The 18807-nt window shown below is 37.1% G+C and overlaps 1 protein-coding gene across 2 annotated transcripts; it reads right to left on the reverse strand.

The window, feature by feature from the left end:
* Positions 1-5565: 5565 nt before the first annotated feature.
* Positions 5566-17726, reverse strand: LOC149847985 (uncharacterized). 2 transcript variants are annotated; one of them, XM_090012370.1, is made up of 5 exons: positions 17489-17726; positions 7730-7808; positions 6308-6640; positions 6134-6206; positions 5566-6061 (listed from the first exon to the last, which is right to left on the reverse strand). In XM_090012370.1, exons 1-5 carry the CDS (start codon positions 17578-17580, stop codon positions 5595-5597), a joined length of 1044 nt encoding a protein of 347 aa, XP_089868496.1. In that variant the 5' UTR covers positions 17581-17726; the 3' UTR covers positions 5566-5594. The 2 variants fall into 2 exon arrangements, with proteins under 2 accessions (XP_089868496.1, XP_089868434.1); XM_090012308.1 differs by lacking the exon at positions 17489-17726 and adding an exon at positions 11853-12739.
* Between the last annotated feature and the right edge of the window lie 1081 nt (positions 17727-18807).

Below are 18807 nucleotides of genomic sequence, written 5' to 3' on the forward strand. Positions count from 1 at the left end.
TATGATTAAATTCATACTATATGTAAAAATAGTCATGGTTCATATGATGATAAAAAAATAACTTATAACAAGTGTTAAAAACATCATGCTTAAAAATGAAAAAAAATACACATAGCTATATAAGAAATAACTTATTACATGTGCAAAAACCTCATACTTGAATATAAATAATGAAAAAATTCATATAAGTGTGTAAAAAATAACTCATAGCATGTGTGAAAACCTTATACTTAAAAATGGATGATAAAAAATCAACTTATCTATGTAAAAAAATAACTCAGAGCATATAAGAAAAATATCATATTTAGATATTGATAAAATTCTTACTATTGTACATAGTTTATTTGGTGCATGTTTTGTTATGAAATGCTGCGATATCATATGCATCAATTGCCATATAATATGGCAAAATAAAAGATGTTGAATCTTAATAATTGAATAGAGGGCTATAAGAGCTCACAATAGAATTCAATGAGCCACAGATTGGCGAGCTCGTAACTCACAAAATGTGGTCAGGTGCTTAATGCACAAATATTTAAACCATGGATTCTGTTCATCATCAAAATGAACTGCACCCAAAAACAAGATAGGACCAGGTCAGAGTGTGCCGTCAGATCCCACCTGGATGCCGTTGATCTCAAGATGAACGGCCTCTAAACCGGTATAAAATTTTAACGTAGTTATAACAAATTTTTAATGACATAATGATTCTGTTATATGATAATAACAGCCCCCATTACACAGAGGGTAGCAGTGTAATTTTGTTAAACATTTTGTACACGTACACGTTGATGAGATAAAAATAGATGAAGGCAATTCGACTTGAGAGGTCTCTTTTGAATTCAATTTTATAAAAATTCCAATAAAAGGTTTAATTTTCTGACATTTTCGTCTAGCTAGTTTCCTGATAATTTCTCACGGGTGGTTCTAATCTGATGAAATTTAATTTAATGGACACCTATTATGCTATTTCTCGGCTGAATGCAAGTTAAAAAAGTCGGTTTCAGTTTTACAGTTCTACATTCGAATTCGGATCTGGTAACATCCGAATTCGACCATGTGGGAAGTGTATCCAAGGTGCCACTTTAAGCTAAGCAGACCCTTAACCCGATTGTGTCACGTGTCACATCCCACTATATTGAATGCAGTATTACCTATATCCAAACCGAATCCATGCAATGTCCACCTATTTGGGCCGAGTTGTACGTGGATACCAGGTTTTGACCCATTACTAATTAGATCTAAACCACCAAAAAAGGCTGAAATAAACATGTTGGTTAGTGCATACAGGGTCCAATTGATAATTGGATTCGAACCATGACCCACTCAAAAATTTCTTGCATAGTGTGGATTGACCTGAGATCCAAATAAAGTTCGACAATTTTAAATGTAACCTTTTTTTTTCGTTAGCGTTGTGCCTTGTTGTTATGTAAAACCTGGACCCTGGGACCTCTTCAAATCATGCGTGGTTGGATGCAAAAAACATGGACCCGGATCCAACTAGATCCAGGCCAGCTCCCACCGATTAACTTTTATCTCGTTAAGAAGTAGAGAACAAAATTAGGGGTGGGCCCAGCCCAGCCCGGACCAGTCAAAGCCCGGCACGTCAATTAACAGGATGGGCCCAAGGCCCTGTTGGGGTGGGCCCATTAAGAAAACCTAGCCCATGGCCCACCCATTAGGCCCGGGGCTGCCCGGTCCAGTGCCCACTGGCCTCTCAATAAAATGGAGAAGACTATCATATATACACCCGTATCTTCTAACAGGTTTTCCTTCAAACCGTTCGGATGTGCGGTGTAACACAGCATGCCTTTTTTTTTTAAAAAAAAGGACTTTTAGCAGTGGTTTTGATGAATATATATATATATAAACACAATTAGTGAATAAGGAGAATATTAAGAATTTAAGAAAAAAAGGTACAAGCCCTTTAATAAATAATATAATTTTTATGTACAATGAAAAAAAATTTAGGGCGTCAACTTCTCTTGAGCTACCCCTAACAGACCTGGTTTTAGTCCGGTTCCTAACAGGCTCGGGTTTGAAGTGCAGCCCAATGGGCCAAGGTTTAGGTGGTCAGTCTAGTTCGGCCCAAACCCATTTGTAGGTTATTTTCAAATAAAGTTTATAAATTAATTCTTAGAATACTAAAAAAATAAATTAAATAAAAAACATAAAATTCAGAGTTTCACATCTAATAATCTTCAAAGTATCCAAATGAAAAGTTCATAGCTAAATATTTCATCTTCGAACAAATAAATAACATCAAATTTTCAAAATAACATAAAGCATGATCTTGAATTCTAATCATCCAATGCAATACAGCATGGTTTCTTCAATCCACTTATATGGTTTTATCCATTACGCAGCATAACCTAAAAAAAAACAAAGCAAAAATATTTAAAATTAATTACAGATATTCTAATTACAATTACAAATCACAACAAATTTACCATCTTTCACTAAAAGTCTGAATCAGTATCATTATCCAAATCTTTTGATGAATCCATAACCAAACTTGATGATGGAGTTGCAGTTTGCACGATCAAGGTGATAAAAAGATGGGGTGGGTGGGTGGGTGGGGGGGGGGGGGGGTGATGTCAGAAAACCTAATTTTTAAATAAACCAGTGTTCTCATAAAATTATCTTTTTATTTTTCATAAAATTAGTATAACTAATTAGGTAAATACTGATAATTAACAGCTTCCCATGTACCCAACTAATTGTCTTTCTTATTTCCATAAAATTAATGTAACTAATTAAGTAAATAGCAATAGTTACCAAGTTACTATGCAACTACCTAATTTCTTTAATTTTTATATTACTAAAAAAAATAAATGGCTTGGTCAGGCTGGCCTGGTAGCCCGTGGGTCGACCCGGGCACGCTCAATATATATAACGGGATGGGTATTGGCCCTGTAGCTAATGAGCCAAGGCCTAAAAACTTGACCCCAAACCCGGGCCTTGGATAGCAGGGTCGGCTGGGCTCATCGGGCATATATATATATATATATATATATATATATATATATATATATATATATATATATATATATATATATATATATATATATATATAGAGAGAGAGAGAGAGAGAGAGAGAGAGAGAGAGAGAGAGAGAGCTCAATAAATGGCATTTGACATAAGTGACCAAAAACTTGAAAAAATTAAAAAAGAAAAGGTTCCTGACGTGATAATTTTTCGTAAAACTAAAAAGTTAAAAACACATTTAAAAATGACGTGCAACCCAACTGGAATAGAATTGTCATTTTAAAATTGTTAAAAACGTAAAGCATTTTGGTAGCCTGATGCCAATATTTCTTCCTTTATAAGTGGCATAGAAGATAGGCAAACCACACCCTTTTAAACCAAAGGTTAAAAACAACTTTTGTGGAATTAACTTGAGGTCCCTATTTGACAGTTTCATGAAAAATTAAGTTTTCAAATATGTTTTCAAGAAAATGAAATCTTTTTGGAGTATCAGACAAAAGGTAGTTCTCTAAATGAAAATTCCTGCAAAAAGAAAAAAGTTGGATTCATGAAATGTGGATTTATGATAGAAATTGCTTACAGATGTTATACGTTGCAGAAATTGCATGAATTAATAGAGAGCTCTTCTCTGGGCAAAGTGTGCTTCTACTGTAACCCAACTTGGAGAAATTGGGAGGAAATTATGGGATCCTTGTTTGAGATGGCCAAGTATTGGGCTCTTGGTGAGCACCCACCTAACTCATGAGTCATGGTAAGAAGAAGCACCACCAAGACCTGCCTTCCTCCATTCATCTCATTTGAGAACGTGATCCTCACATGGCTCCACCTAGCTATGAGTTTGGCCAATTAACCTCCACTGCTTTTGCTGGCCGTCGGGCATGGTCATTCTTGTGAGAGAACCGTAGGCCATAGCCCTAGCAAGGCTGCCCGGTGAAATTTATTGCACAAAAATTCTCAGAGGTTTATTATAAAGAGAGTCCGGATTGGGTGCAATATGATTGCACAAAACTTTGTGCATTAAGCACTTCATCGCCCTCCATCAGGTCTTGGGTCGCACACCTAAACCCAAAATGGAGGGTGATCAGGTGCTTAATGCACAAATATTTGTGCAATCATACTGCACCTGATCTTTTTATAAGGTGATGATCCTACCCCTTTTTCATCCGGTATCCTTGGGACCCTCCAAAAATCGTTCTTTGAAGTATTTTTTGTTTGATTTGAACCGTCAGATGTGGTTATCATTGTTTACTCAATATAGATGTAACAGGTATTTGAATTAAGATCTTTTTATGCTCAGATGTATATTTTAAAGAGGTAAAAAGATTATAATTGATATTATATTAAAATTTGATGATAAATTATTCATATATTGTCACGTCAAATCAATTTGAAAGAAGGCTTGTTTCTTAGTAAATAAGCAATGGTAAACATATCTAACCACTCATATCGAGCAAAAAATACTTGAAAGTAGGATTTTTATAAGGTCTTATTCGGACCTAACCGAAAAAAGGGCTCTTAAATATTTAGCATCATTTTCAAAATTAGTTTCGTACCAATCAATGTTGGGTATTGGCACGTCTGATACACCAAAGTTAAGGTTCTACGATGTAAATAATGGAATTATTAGTATACCTTCCCATGGTCAGCTGAATAGCAGGGTTTTGAAATATTAATGTACAGTCAGGCAATTATTTGCTAAAATTTTTCATAAGTAAAAACGATCAAGTTGAGGAAAAAATAAAAATACACTGATGTAACAAAAAACCGGCATGGGAACAGTCTGAATAAAATGAACTGTAAGTTTAGCCTACTATTTGCTCATACCCGTGTCACAAGGACGTGCCATTTAGATCTGACACAGATAGACACGAGGACACGTGACACGTTATGACACATACGAGTATTATCTTATAATTTTTTAAAATCAATTAAATGATTATAAAATCTGTGTCCTTGTGTCCTCATTTTTAAAATTTTTGTCTCGTATTTGTATCAGGTCCCAGTTTGTGTTCGTGTCTTTGTGACAGGCTCAGACTGGCACATCGTATAATCAACATTTCAACATCAGACGAACTGTAAATTTATAAAGTATAACAAACTGTACTTCAATAGAAAGCTTAGAATAATACCAAATGAACATTGATGCCATTTTCAGCTACAACTTGGCCGATCCTTGTATTTATAATGATAATGTTATAATGAGATTTTATACAACCTTATAACCACTACACTACGCTCAGATAACAAAGTTTTCATAATAGGCCCCCAACTGGACAAGCTGCCCCTACCCCATTATGAAACCAGGTCCACTTTAATTTAAAGGTTCAAGCTCAACTAGGCTAGACCTAAGTCCGGGTCAATAGCAGGATCAGGCCAATTTCTAGGCCTAAAACGGGCTTTTACAGGCTCTACCCATGCCCGGCCCAATGAACACCCTTAACCATAATGTACAATTAGTGTTTAATAAGGCATGCAATTATCAACTAATAAGGCATGCAATTATCAAAACAAATTAATGAAACCTTAACAAAAAAGTCTAAAGCTAGCCCAATAAAACAATCCCAAACCACTCAATTGTTGAAACCCAACACTTCTGAAATATATGGTTACCTAAATTGATCAAGTTCATTAATTAACCACATTCGACGAAGATCGTCATTCAAAGTGGAAAATGCAACTCGATTAAGAGGGTCTTTGAGAATAGACACTGCCTTCACACAGTCCTCAGGATCTAGTCCATCAATGTTTTGGAGCTCTACCACACACTGTCGAAAAGAAATATCATCCTCTGAGACCATCTTTAGAACTGATCTACTGTCTGCAAACTCAAATGCTATATTCTCTAATGCTGCAGCGATCCTATGCCGAGGGCTTGACCAGACTCTTGTCTCATGGCTGCTGGATGAAGTGGTATCTCCATGCTTTTGCTGTTCTGGAACTTCACAAGGCATTGCATCGCCACAGCTTGCTTCATCAGTAGAATACGGTGCGACTGTGTTGACTGTTGCATACGTGTCTTCTTGCATTAGCCCGTTATGTACCATAGGCATTGTTCCACGTCCAACTCTTTTTCCTGTGTATGGTTCATTTATTCATTTGTATATTTTCACTAAATGCAAAAGATTTTTAGATATATGGTATTTACCATCAAACAAAATGGCACATTGATCATAGAAAGGAAAGTATTTGCTCTTGTAATTCCTTGCATCTGGGTGTTCCTGTGAATTCAACACCATGATACAAATGTTTTAATGAAATAGTTTTTTACGACAAAGTCAGTTACATGTGACAGAAAGTACCTCCAACAACAAAAACTTACAGAGATATAATGCTCCCACACATTCTCAGATGCAGTAACCACCTTCAATTCGTCATCCCAGCCAAATCCATTTAGACTTCGAAGCACTTTGATCATCCTATATTGGGTTTTTAATCTTCTATAGCGACTTTTTAATTGAGAAATGGTATAATTCAAATTGAATTTTTTGTTGAAGGCGAGAAAGATCGACTTCCAGGCATCCTTTGTAAAACTCGAATTAGTTCTTCTGCCTCTACTAGTTTGTTCAAGCAACAAATTAATAAAGAACTGATCACGACTAGTTGTCCAACCAGCTCTATCTCCATCTTGGGGAACAGGCGCAACTGTGGATGTCTTACATTGATGGACGACGGATAAATAGCATTAGCATACCAACTATGCAATATATAAATGTATCCATGAAGGACGACAAAATAATGAACATGTTTATGTATGTTAGTTGAGACTGTCATGCACACACTAAGAGCAGTTTTTCTAACAAAAAGCTATTCCAAAGTAGTTGGTCGATAACATCTGAACTACAGGTCAGCATTGAGTGTAGGGGCACTCAGATCCCTACAGAAACAGTGGCATAGTTCCAAGGGGGTTATGAGGGCACTAGGGTTTGTCAACTCTAGGATTACATGTTAGAAAAAGGGGCATATCATGTTGGGATGAGAAATACAGATTCCTGAGTAGCTTCTCTTTTTGAGTTCTGGGGTTTCACCACCTATTTGTACATCTTGTGCCAGCAAGGACTTGTAGAAGCAACACAGGCTAAACATTAGATTCTCTTTCTTCCATGTAAGGGGGTGATTTGGAAATTCCAGCATGCTATTTTCTCTTAGGATGCACCACTAGTTTCACCTTTGCAATTGCAACTAGACCTAGTTTCGGCGACAAGGGATCTGCCTTCTTGCATAGGGGCAACCATGGTTTATCACTTGATATGGGATGGCCACAGTTCAAAAACTATGAGGTGTGTCCCTTGCTGCAAGGTTGAAGCTGGGTGTACTCCCTTGTGGGCAGGAGGGACCTCAAGGGTTTTACCAACCGGAGGCCTACCAATGTGCAGTCAAAGGAAGGGGGGAGGGGGCAGGGGGCAGGGGAGGTGTTCTCCCTTGGCCTAGCAAAAAATATACAAATAAAAAGAACATATCTAACAGCATCCATATAAGTAAGGACATTGACACAAAAGTTAACAGTTATGCAGGCAACAACGGACATTGCTGCTCTTCAAAATATCTAGTATACTTGTGTGCTTTGCCAAGTAAACTATAGGAAAACTTCATACTTTTCTGTCTGCTTTTCATGACACTGTTTCTTTAAAGTGTAATAATGATTGAAAGTGAACCTAATGTAAGAAAGAATATCTCAGCTGAAAATATTTCAGTGCAGAACACTAGTAATTAAGCATACTAATGGGACATTGAAAAAACATACATTTTCATGAAGAAGAGGCTCCATTGCTGAGATAAGCCTTTGCACGAAACCGGTCGTTAAAGTTCCTCTAGATGCACCACTGGAAGAAAGAAGAGAAAAGACAAGATAAAGATCAAAAAGTGCAACCAAACTCTACCATGAACACAAATGTCTCATCATCCTAGTAATCAAGCAAATTAAATGATATTATTATTGAAAGATATTACTGCCTAGATAGATATTAGGTTGTGTTTGGGAGGAAGGTGTTGGAGAAGATGAAATGGTGTCAGAGACAGTTATCTGAGGTAGACCACTCCAAGAAAATTTGGAGGATGTTTGGGAGAAGCAAATGGAAGCGTGAAGTTCGGCTAAGAATCCGCCAAACCCAAATTCCATAAAACCTCAATTTCGGCTCCCTCTACGGGGAGGGGGTATTTACAACTCCCTGAATAAGGTGGAATCTGATGGGTGCATTCCAGCAGGTGCCTGACTTTGTTTTGAGGTGGTTTGTGTAAAACCAAATAACTGCTTGTCAAGTTTGGTGCTTTGCTTTTTTTAATATCGATATTAACCTTATCTAACCAAATGTGATTGTGCAAGTGGAGTGGTGGAAAAAGGTATTACATGTGAAATGTAGCAATATTTTTTAAAATATCACCATTTTTTGAACAACCAAAAACATTGTGTTTTATCATGATATTTTGATGTCCTTTTTTTCCAACAAGTTGATGAGTTTTATCTCTTGTTTAAATAGGTGGCCAAATGCACCATTGGTAGTCCTTTGTTAACTTCTATTATATTCTTATTTTTTGGATGACTATTTTAGGATGCTTGATATTGATATTTCAATGGATTTAATTAAAATTTTAACTCAAATTTTAATTGCACTGATGCATTTAGTACTAATTTTTTGGCCATTTTATTTTTTATTGAAGGTGAATGCTTCAATAAAACCTGATAGATTTTAACCAAATACAAATTTTTTTATGCATTTGATCTGATGGGACTCCAATCAAATTCTATTTTACATTAAAATGCTCTCCAAATATGGTAAGGAATTAGGAGTTAAAAGCCTGAATCCTTCATGGATTTACTAATGTTTCCAAACAATAGGAGTTCAAAACTCCCTTGAAAACCATTTCCATTGAAATCCTGTATTTGCACTTTTCCCAACTCCTTGCAAATCCCTCCAAGTGCCTTCTCCCAAACAGAGCCTTAAGGGTGATCACTAGACAATGAAAGCACTTACCTTATGGATCAAAGTTTGCACGCAATAAGAAAACAGTGCTAAAGAATGAATCGGAGTTGGTAATGTCCCTTCATTCATAATATTTGAATACATTGTACATGCAGTAGGTGTAATAATGCCAAGACAAAAACAATGGGAAAGGACCCTTTCTCTAGATACTTTGACTTCTTTTTTCATTTTATTGAGTGAAAGCTTTCAAGTTTGAAAGAGTCCTCAGCAGGTCTCTAATTTTGCTGCAAGCTCTAATTTGATCTATCAAAGGGTTCACAAGGCATATATAAAATTGAATTTAATATGAACCTCCATGTTCTTCCAGCATTTCACCATTTTTCTCTATGCCTATTGAAAAAAATCTTGAAATAAGTTCCCCAGTGAAAACTTTTTAGACTAAATTAAAATAAAAGGCTATAATTTTAAATCAGTTCAAGTTGTAATTGCAAGAATGCCATATTATTTGCACCACCAAGCAAGGTTGTAAAAAGCATACTGATGCCCATATCGGTCAAGCCCAAAATAGGACATGTTTCATACAAGCCGCAAAGATTTTCTTAAAAAATTAAAAGAAAAAGGAAATTTCAAAAAAAAAATGCAAGGAACAATGCTTTTAACCACAAAACCAGGCCAAGATATCACATCACAAATAACAATCAATCACATAAAACATCAAAACACCTAAGAACCAAGATAATAAGCAGTATATGGCATTCATGACTAATAAGAAAAATGTAAATCATCTAATATATCAAACAAAGAAAGCAATATAATTAGTCACCCTAACTCTAAAATTAAACTACTTCAATCTTATTTCATAGTTTATGGCACAAAAAACATTTCATCTAATATCCTAAATTCCTAATATTTTAGTTTTTCCAATTTAACCCTAAACACCCTAAACTTAAGTCTAAAATGCTTCTTCGTTTTCAATGTTTGAATGTAGATCTATATCAATTCCTTTATGGAATGCAGAATATCCTCTTGCAACGAGTGACAAAGGACCTTCATCAATCATTTCATTTTCATCCTTGGAATCCAAACTGATCTTTGGTAGTGGTTCTGCAGGTTGTGCTACTGACATAATTTCATTTTCATCCTTGTAATCCGAAATGACCTCTAGCAATGACATTGTAGGTTGTGCCTCTTGCAATGGTGATGCAACCTGAACTATTGGTTTACATAACCATAAGCTCTCCTTCATTTTCATCCCGAACACTCTTTGGAAGGTCAGGAGAGTGAGATGGCATTTGAAATTATTGATTCCACCACAAATCTTGTGATCTTTTTGCAGGTCTCAATCACATATAAAATTTTGTCCATCTCTTAAGTGTCTTAAAGTATGAGATTAATACAGTGTATTACACAAAGGTGCCAAATAAAACTCATTTAATGCCTTTGGACCATCCTCCTAGCAATTTTGAAGTTTGTTCCATTATTAGTAATGAACTGCAAAAAATTGAAAGACCCAACCTCCTCTATCACCTCTATAAACATATAGACCAACTCATCCTATGTTTGTTTGACATATCAATAAACCTTAAAATACATCTCTCTTAGGACAAGAGACCAAAAAATGTTTACCAGATTTTACCTATTATTATTTGTCTATCCATCTGTCATAATAGTGCAGCTTGTAATCTTTCAAGACTTTGTATACTCACCATACTACTGCTTTACTTCAGCAACAACTTGATTCAGAATCCTTCTTCTCAATGTGCAATAAGAAGGCATCTTATAACCATACGTTATATTGGCAATGGCATCAATCATAGTTTGAAACTAGAAGGAATTAACTCATTGAATAGTATATAGGTTTTGTAAAAGAAGCAATCCAACTGCTATGACTGCCTGATCAATCACCTGTTCAGAAGTTATAGTAAGAGGTATATTTGATTGGATACTTGGGTCATCCTAAGAGAGGAATAATTGCCAATCCCATGTCCTGAGCTTGTAAACCCTCTTTCTGAGGCTACTTCTCCCCTCCTCCCCCGAGTGGCCAGGGGTGGGACACAGTTAGTGCCACTACTAACATTATAACCTTGTTTTTGCCCTTCTGCTGCTGAAGAATCTGTCATCTTACTCAAGAGAATTTGAAGGAAGCTATCTGAACTACTGTGATTATAAATAATATTATGTCATCATTAGTTTTATTGGTTGTACACCTACCAAATGTTCATGTTTTCCAGGTACTAGTTCTTGAGGTTGCTAAATTAGTGTAATGTTGGGTTGAATGAGATAGATGGATGGTTAGGTTGCACTACCACAACCAAGGGGTCACAGGTTTGAATCCCATGGGGATTATCCCCCAGCTTGCCTATCAAAAAGAAAAAGTCCAATGCACTAAAAGAAATGCATGTTAGCTTGTTTGTGGAAACAAATTGTAATTCACTATAATTCTTCAAAAATTAAACTTCAAAAGGTTTTTTATTTAAAAGACATGAGGCTTAACCCCTTTCTCTTTCAGTTGAAGCTATGAAGATTAGTTTATTGAAAGTAAAACTCCTATATTTCTCCAGATAATTATAATATTATAAGCAGACACTATTAAGGATTCCTGTCTTTGTAGCATGATGAATATTGGGCATCATGTGTATTCTGTCACCATCACCACTTTCTTCCAAATGTGATCTTAACGAAAAAGACCAGCCCTTTTTTTCTGTCAGAAGCATAACAAATATGGCAAACATCTAGTGGGTGTTACCTCCCAGAAGAATGATTATAAGTGGGTTGGACGGTAGAAAAGAACCAAGATAAACAACAGCAGAAATAGTAACCTACAAAGTAAGCTACATTGCTACACTAAGAAAGCACAAAAAGTTCAAAGGTTTACAAGAGAGGCAGAGAAAAGATGTAATGACAGAAACACAACACAGTGCTGGAGAATAGCAAAAGACCACGTACAAATAAGAGGCATGCCGGTTTGACAGGCCACATGGTACAACTAATCTAAGATCCCTCCGCTCCCTTGACATTGCAGCAAGGCCGTAGGGTTTGATCGTTCGACAAAGGCGTGGGGCCGGAGATCCCAAACTCATGGCAACGCGCGTGGCTAGTGTTCCCTCCGACGATCCTCAAATAAATGGGAAGGGGGTTTTCAGCTCAATGGACAAACTAGAGGAGGAGCAATCAATGAAGAACCCCTTGTCGCTGCCTTCCTCCAGCGTTGATCACGTTCGATCGACAGGGTTGACTCTCCTTGCAACAGTTTCCCTCAGACAGCATACCCTCACTAAATAATACTAACAGTTCCCAAAGATTATGACATATACAGAAATAAGAACAGTGGCACAAATGGAAATCTATCTCAGATACTGTGAAATTAACTCAATCAAACATCCCAATTGCAAGAAATAAGTTAAACTGAACTAAAATACCAGAGAACAAAATGAAGAAGTGTACAAACACGAAACAAGAACTAAATAAATGTATATGGGAAAGAAGGGGGGAAATTCCCAGAAGGATGACCTGACAGAATTATACAAGCAACAAGGGCTAAAAGCCTAAAACAGTTTAAGATAATTGCCAATCAAAAAAGAAAGACGCACACACATGCATGCACAAACACATAAACAAAATACTTAAAAATGCCCACCATACCTATGTCAGCACTTGTATTTGTGTCGACTAGTTGACTAGCCCACACTTACAGTCACCATCTCTTTTCCAGAGAAAAGAACAAGAGGATTCTTTAACTGAACAGGAAGAATAACTAACTTCTACATAACACAAAAAGTACATAATAATAGAAATTCTGAGTCAATAAAATACTACACCATATTCAAGGTACTTAGACATTCTATCCCAAACCCCATCCTGCCCACCCAAAAGAAAAACAAAATAATCATTTAGTTGTGGATAGTTGAAGAAGCTCAAGCTGGGATGAACACATTGACAAAGTTCCAGAAAAAATATATGGGCAATGATTGCTCTTAAATGTAAAAGGAAGGCATGAGCATCTGAAGAAAGAGTAGGACCAAGATGTAGTACCTAAAATTATTGAATATCCAACATTATTTGAAAATGCGTAAACACATATATGTATCTGCACTTAGATAATAGTACCTTATAGGATCTGGAATTTTCTGCTCCTTCAGTGCCCGATGTCGATCTTCTTTGTTTACCATAGCACTGGTGAATTTTTGAATTTTCCCACTTCCGTGGCGATCAATCCCCATTTTCCATTTACAATGGAACATTAAAATGGGAAATTAATTTATTTGAACATGAAGAAAATTCTGAGAGTTACCATGATCATATTCAAGCACACTAATAATTTTCATAAAAATGAAAAACTCTCAAGCTTCATTCTTCTGGTTGACCATGGTTACATGTACGATCGATCAAATTAGTAATTTAGGAACTTTAAGTGGTACAATGTTCAACTGGATACTGTGTCTAGAAAATGATTTTAGGATCTTTGATACATTAATTGAGGTTGTTGAGATTGAGAAAAGGGGAAATTAGTCTAGGAAGATGGGGAGGTCATTATCAAGCTATGTCACAGAGATTCGGCCAGACAGGTGCCGCAGCCGAGTCGACGCGATGTGGGTGTGCGTGCGGTCAACCTGACCCTGGGTGCGTTGACCGCACCCAGGGTCATTTTGGTCCAATTTTTTGTTTTTTGTTTTTTTTTTTAATTTTGCCCTGTGAAATGGGCTGCGGAATTTAAAAAAAAAAATCTGCTGACAGCTGACCACGCAGGGGGACCCACCCCTTGCTGGATTTTGATTTTGATTTTGGCCTTGATAGCTTCGGTCTCTTTAGAGTTGCCTGTTCCCTGACGAGGACTTTCAGATTCTTCACCTCTCCCCACCCCTTGCTGGATCCCTGCAGGTAGTGATGAGAGAATGAAAGGACCGAATGCTTGCTACTGCCCCTCTTGTTTTATAAAGGGGGCACTTGTGTCCACAACATCTGACGAGCTTTGTTGGCATCCCATGCTATTCCTGCCTCCAAACAATGAATTCGCAGCGTTGGAAAACATACTGTAAACTTGGAAATGATGATCCATCTTCCTCAAAAATTAAAACCAAAATTCAAGAGCCTTTTGAAGTCTTTATCCTTCAACCATCCAGATCTTTCTTCGTCAAGGATTTTCTCTCTCCATAACAAATGATAATGGTGGTGGTAGCCTTGGTGGCTATTAGTATTCACTTTTCTCCTGACAAGATGGGTGCTCTAGCCGTAGCCTGGTGTAGACCTCTCTTTTCCACATGTCAAATCCAATAAATTTCTTTTAGCTGTCATCCAGTGTCCAGACCGGAGATCTGTGTGCAACTGTATATAAAATGAAATTTGAAGAACCCTAGGCAGTGGCGTGGCAGTGGCGGTGGAGCCGTAGGCCTCGTGAAGACTCTCTCTCCAACAAACCACATCAAACCTTTCGCTTATATTTTTTTTCGTGAAGACCAGGGAGTTTCAGACATGATTGAATCATGACAGTCAGCAGAACGCAACAGGCTGAGTCGATCAGATTGTCAATCCTTTCGGTTCATCAATTTTGTCCCGTTGCGCCAAAGTACACAACAAGCAGAACGTGGGTAACAAGTCTTCAAACAAACACACCAGCAAAAAAAAAACTGGTTATAAGTCTCTCTCTCTCTCTCTATATATATATATATCTATATCTATATATATATATATAGATATATCTATATATATATATATATATATATATATATATATATACAACAACAACAACAACAACTACGCCTTCATCCCAAAACAATAGGGGTCAGCGATATGAACCAAAAAAGAAATTCATTTTGGGTCTTCCACATGAATCCTTTTCCTCCAATCATTTCTATCCAACGCCATGTCCTCGGTGAGGTTCAAAGCATTCATATCCTTTCCTATCATCTCCATCCAAGTCTTCCTAGGCCTACCCCGACCTCTTTTAACTAATATATTTTCCCATTTCTCCAACCTTCTAACTGGAGCATCATTAGGCCTTCGCCGAATATGTCCAAACCACCGTAAACGATTCTCTCGCATCTTATTTTCAATGGGTGCAACACCTACCTTCTTACGTATCTCTTCGTTCCGAATCTTATCTTTTATTGTATTTCCACACATCCATCTAAGCATCCGCATCTCAGCTACACTCATTTTTTGAATATGATGTCTCTTGGCAGCCCAACATTCCGTACCATATAGTAAAGCGGGTCTAATAGTCGTCCTATAAAACTTTCCCTTCAACCGCAATGGCATTCTACGATCGCACAGCACTCCAGTAGCACTTTTCCATATATATATATATATATATATATATATATATAATTTTTCTTTTTGCCGCATCCCCGCACCCGCACCCATGTGACATAGCTATCAAAGTGCATGGGAATATGAGATAGCGCATGTGCATTTGGATGTATGCAGACATCATGTTCTATGTGGCCATGATCAAGGTTTCCAGACAAGGAAGTGGAAGCGGAAAACGATATGGGAAGCGGAAGCAAGAAGCGATGCATTTTAAAATGTATAGGAAGCAAGAAGCGATGCATTTTAAAGTGTATAGGAAGCAGGAAAAGATGAATAAAAAAAGCATTATAAGAATTGGATGAGAATAAAAATGGAACACAAATAAAAACTAAAATAAAAGTGACTTCTTAAATTTTATGATTTTTTAGTGTAAAAATTAAATTTTCAACAAAATCTAAAAATGATGACTGCCAATTTATAGAAAGCACATGGAAGTGAGTGAAAATTATGAGAGAAAACACAAAAAACATGAGAAGTACATTAAGAAAACATATAAGAAGAATAGATGAAGCATGTGGAAAGCATAGGAGAAGTGTGGGAGAATCGAGATTCCCATCAAGTTTTGGAAGCGAGGAGTATCATGATTCCTTTCTTTGGGGAAAGAATGAGTGAACAAAAAATTGAAGGATCCAAAACATGAGGCCATCCAAACAAGAACTCTAAATTTCCCATTTTCATGCAATAACTGCAGCTTTGGAATGGAATAGGATGATTTTCTTAACAAGCAACAAATGCCCTGAGATCTGAAGGTGATAATAGACTCCTTTTCTTCCAGAAGAAGAAACCAGCAAAGGGCATCAATTGATAGTTCCATCTATATGTATAATAACTTAGAAAGGCTCTGTATGCTAGTAGGTTCAGCCAACATGATTTGAAGATTCTAATAGAAGTTAGGATAGATTATGCCAAAAAAGGAATTTTCAAGGAATAGCAACTTGATTTTTGATAGGCATGCCAACCGAAAAGCAAGAAGTACTGATATTTCTGATAATCAAATTACAAGTGGGTCGATGGCACAAGCAAGCCTGGTTTCAGAAATTCTGAACACAAATTCCACGTGGCAGTGCACTAGAGACAAGAATATGACCTTGCAGCAGCAAGATGCAAAATAATCAAGAGACGAAGGATAAAGTGGCAGAGATGATTGAAATAATACAGAGATCACTGCCCTTTGATTTGTTTACATGAGGTTAAGAAGGAAATTGAAACTCCCTAAGCAATCAGTTTACAGGTTGCACTTCTTATTCATGATTATACTGTTTTGCAGGCATAGATAATTGCAGGTAGTTAATAGAAATTTGGAGACTATTTGCCAACCCAAGCATTGCACAAAATAGTTCCCACAACACAGGCACATAATCACTTTCCATTTCCAAACAGATTACACATTATGACTTATGAGGCCGTTTTACCGGCCACTCGACCAACTATGGTACAATCCAGGCAGAACTGAAAGGAACTACAACTAATGATAGTGGAATTAAGAAGCAGGGACAACTCCTTCATTGAGTACTCAACAAGAACCGACACACAACCAGGTAGCAGTTTCCAACAGGAAATGGTCCTTCGAAGGGGCCGATGTGATTTGTCTACGTCACCAACGACAACAACAGACAACTCTAGCAGCATGGGAGCTCACTCAAGCTATCCCAACACCCAATCACCCATACCCCACTAGCTAAAAAGTTGGCCTCATTGCTCACAAGCTGGGGCTACCTCCAGCCTGATGAATTCATCGACTATATGATTCCCCAGAACTAAGAACAAGTTATGAAAATGCAAAGTTTCAGTTTGCAATTTTCCATCTACAGGTATCATGGAGATGCGAATCGAAGCAACATGACTTAAACCAACATGAGCAATAAGAAGAAAACAAAAAGGAGAATTACTGAAGAGGTGATTGCGGCCGGATACGACGGCAAAATGGATCAAACGGCCTAGGTAGTTCCCCTCAATTATCATATAACAAGCTTTTAGGAGCACAATTGGTAAAGGAATAAGCAAAATTCAGGGAAGAAAAAAGAAAGAACTCTAAGTTTCAGTTGATTACAGTTTGGATATAAGCCTAAAACCAGCCACATTCCCCAAAACCTCGAAAGACGAAGAAATGAACAGAAGAAAACCACACATCCCTGAAAACTAAAAATCCCAAGGAGACCAAAATCCGAAAGAAAAAAAAGCGTAGAACCCCAACAGAGCCAAATGGTTTAAAAATCAGATTTTGAAGGAAGAAAAGAGGAGGAAAGCACAGAAAGAAAACTGAAGAAGAAGAAGACCTCCCAGAACCAGGCCTCCTCTGCCTCTTAGTCTCCTGAGGCCCGTCGTCGTCGTCGTCGTCGTCGTCCATCGGACGCTTGTCGCCTACCATCCTCGCAGATCCAACGGCTCAGAGAGAGAGAGAGAAGATGGGGAGGTTTCCGGCAATCTCTGCGTTTACCAGCGGCGTATTCCGGCGACCTTACCGGTCGTCGTCGTCTTTAACCCTTTTAGCATTGTGATTGGGGGGCGCGTTGTGGACGTGCCCGAAAACGTGACCAAGATCACGCTTTGCACGGATTCCGCAGGCCCACACATGAAACATAAATTTGGTCATGTTCTGGCGAACCTCCAAATGCCGCCCACGAATTCCACCACGGTTGAGGGCATTTTTGTCTTTTTCATCTCACGAGAACCGATATGCACAGGGGAAAACTTGGCTACTGGAAAAGTCTCACCATATCTCGAAAGTTCTCGGCTTTCTCAAACAAATTCTTGCGAAAAATCGGAGTATATGAAAAATGAAAAATATATAATAATAATATGTATAAAAGTATAAAAAACATTATAAAATATAAAATTACTTTTTGTTAAGAATATTGAATTATCTGAACTCTCATTATATCGAATTATCAGAACTCTCATTGTTAAGAATATCAGATTTTCAGAATTCTCGTCAAAATAGAGTTCTGAATAGAAAGAGTATGAAATTGTCGGCAATATCAAAGAGTTCAAGATAATCATGTATAGTTATCTTATCTTCTTGTGCATGTTTTACTTGTACGTGTTTTTTACGTTTTTTACATGTATATATAAATAGCCATGTATGTTGTATGGAATATATGAAAGTTTTTCCTCTATCTTCTCTTTCTTTTGTATGTCGAATTTTACATGGTATCAGAGCAACATCCCAAAGGCTGAGATTTTGTTAATCACATCATGTCAATGGTGCAAGAAGGAGGAATTTCAAATGATATGTCGTTCAAGACAGAATTAGGTCAGGATACTTCTAGTCCCTTCTTCATTCATCACTCTGATAATCCCGACAACATTTTGGTTTATCAACAATTGACCTGAGATAACTATGACACTTGGAGTAAAGCCATGATGATGACTCTTAGTGCAAAAAATAAACTTATTGACGACTCTATTACCGAACCTGAAAAAGGAACGATCGATCACCTGTCCTGGGTTCGCTGTAATAACATGATATTATCCTGGATTCTGAATTCAGTAAGGATATTGCCGACAGTATAATTTACTTCACTACTGCCCATGAGGTGTTGAGAGATCTACATAAAAGGTACACTCAAAGTCTTGCATCACGGATCTATCATAT

Source organism: Nuphar pumila, chromosome 1, assembly GCF_984573655.1.
Source record: "Nuphar pumila chromosome 1, dmNupPumi1.hap1.1, whole genome shotgun sequence".
Taxonomy (NCBI): Eukaryota; Viridiplantae; Streptophyta; class Magnoliopsida; order Nymphaeales; family Nymphaeaceae; genus Nuphar; species Nuphar pumila.

Coding starts and splice junctions, on each gene's coding strand:
- LOC149847985 (XM_090012308.1), bottom strand. CDS start 11,986: ATGAGTTTGGGATCTCCGGCCCCACGCCTTTGTCGAACGATCAAACCC. Junction 7,809..11,852: donor AACCGGCATGCCTCTTATTT/GTACGTGGTCTT, acceptor TCTTTCTTCCAG/TGGTGCATCTAGAGGAACTT. Junction 6,062..6,133: donor ATGTGCCATTTTGTTTGATG/GTAAATACCATA, acceptor AACCATACACAG/GAAAAAGAGTTGGACGTGGA.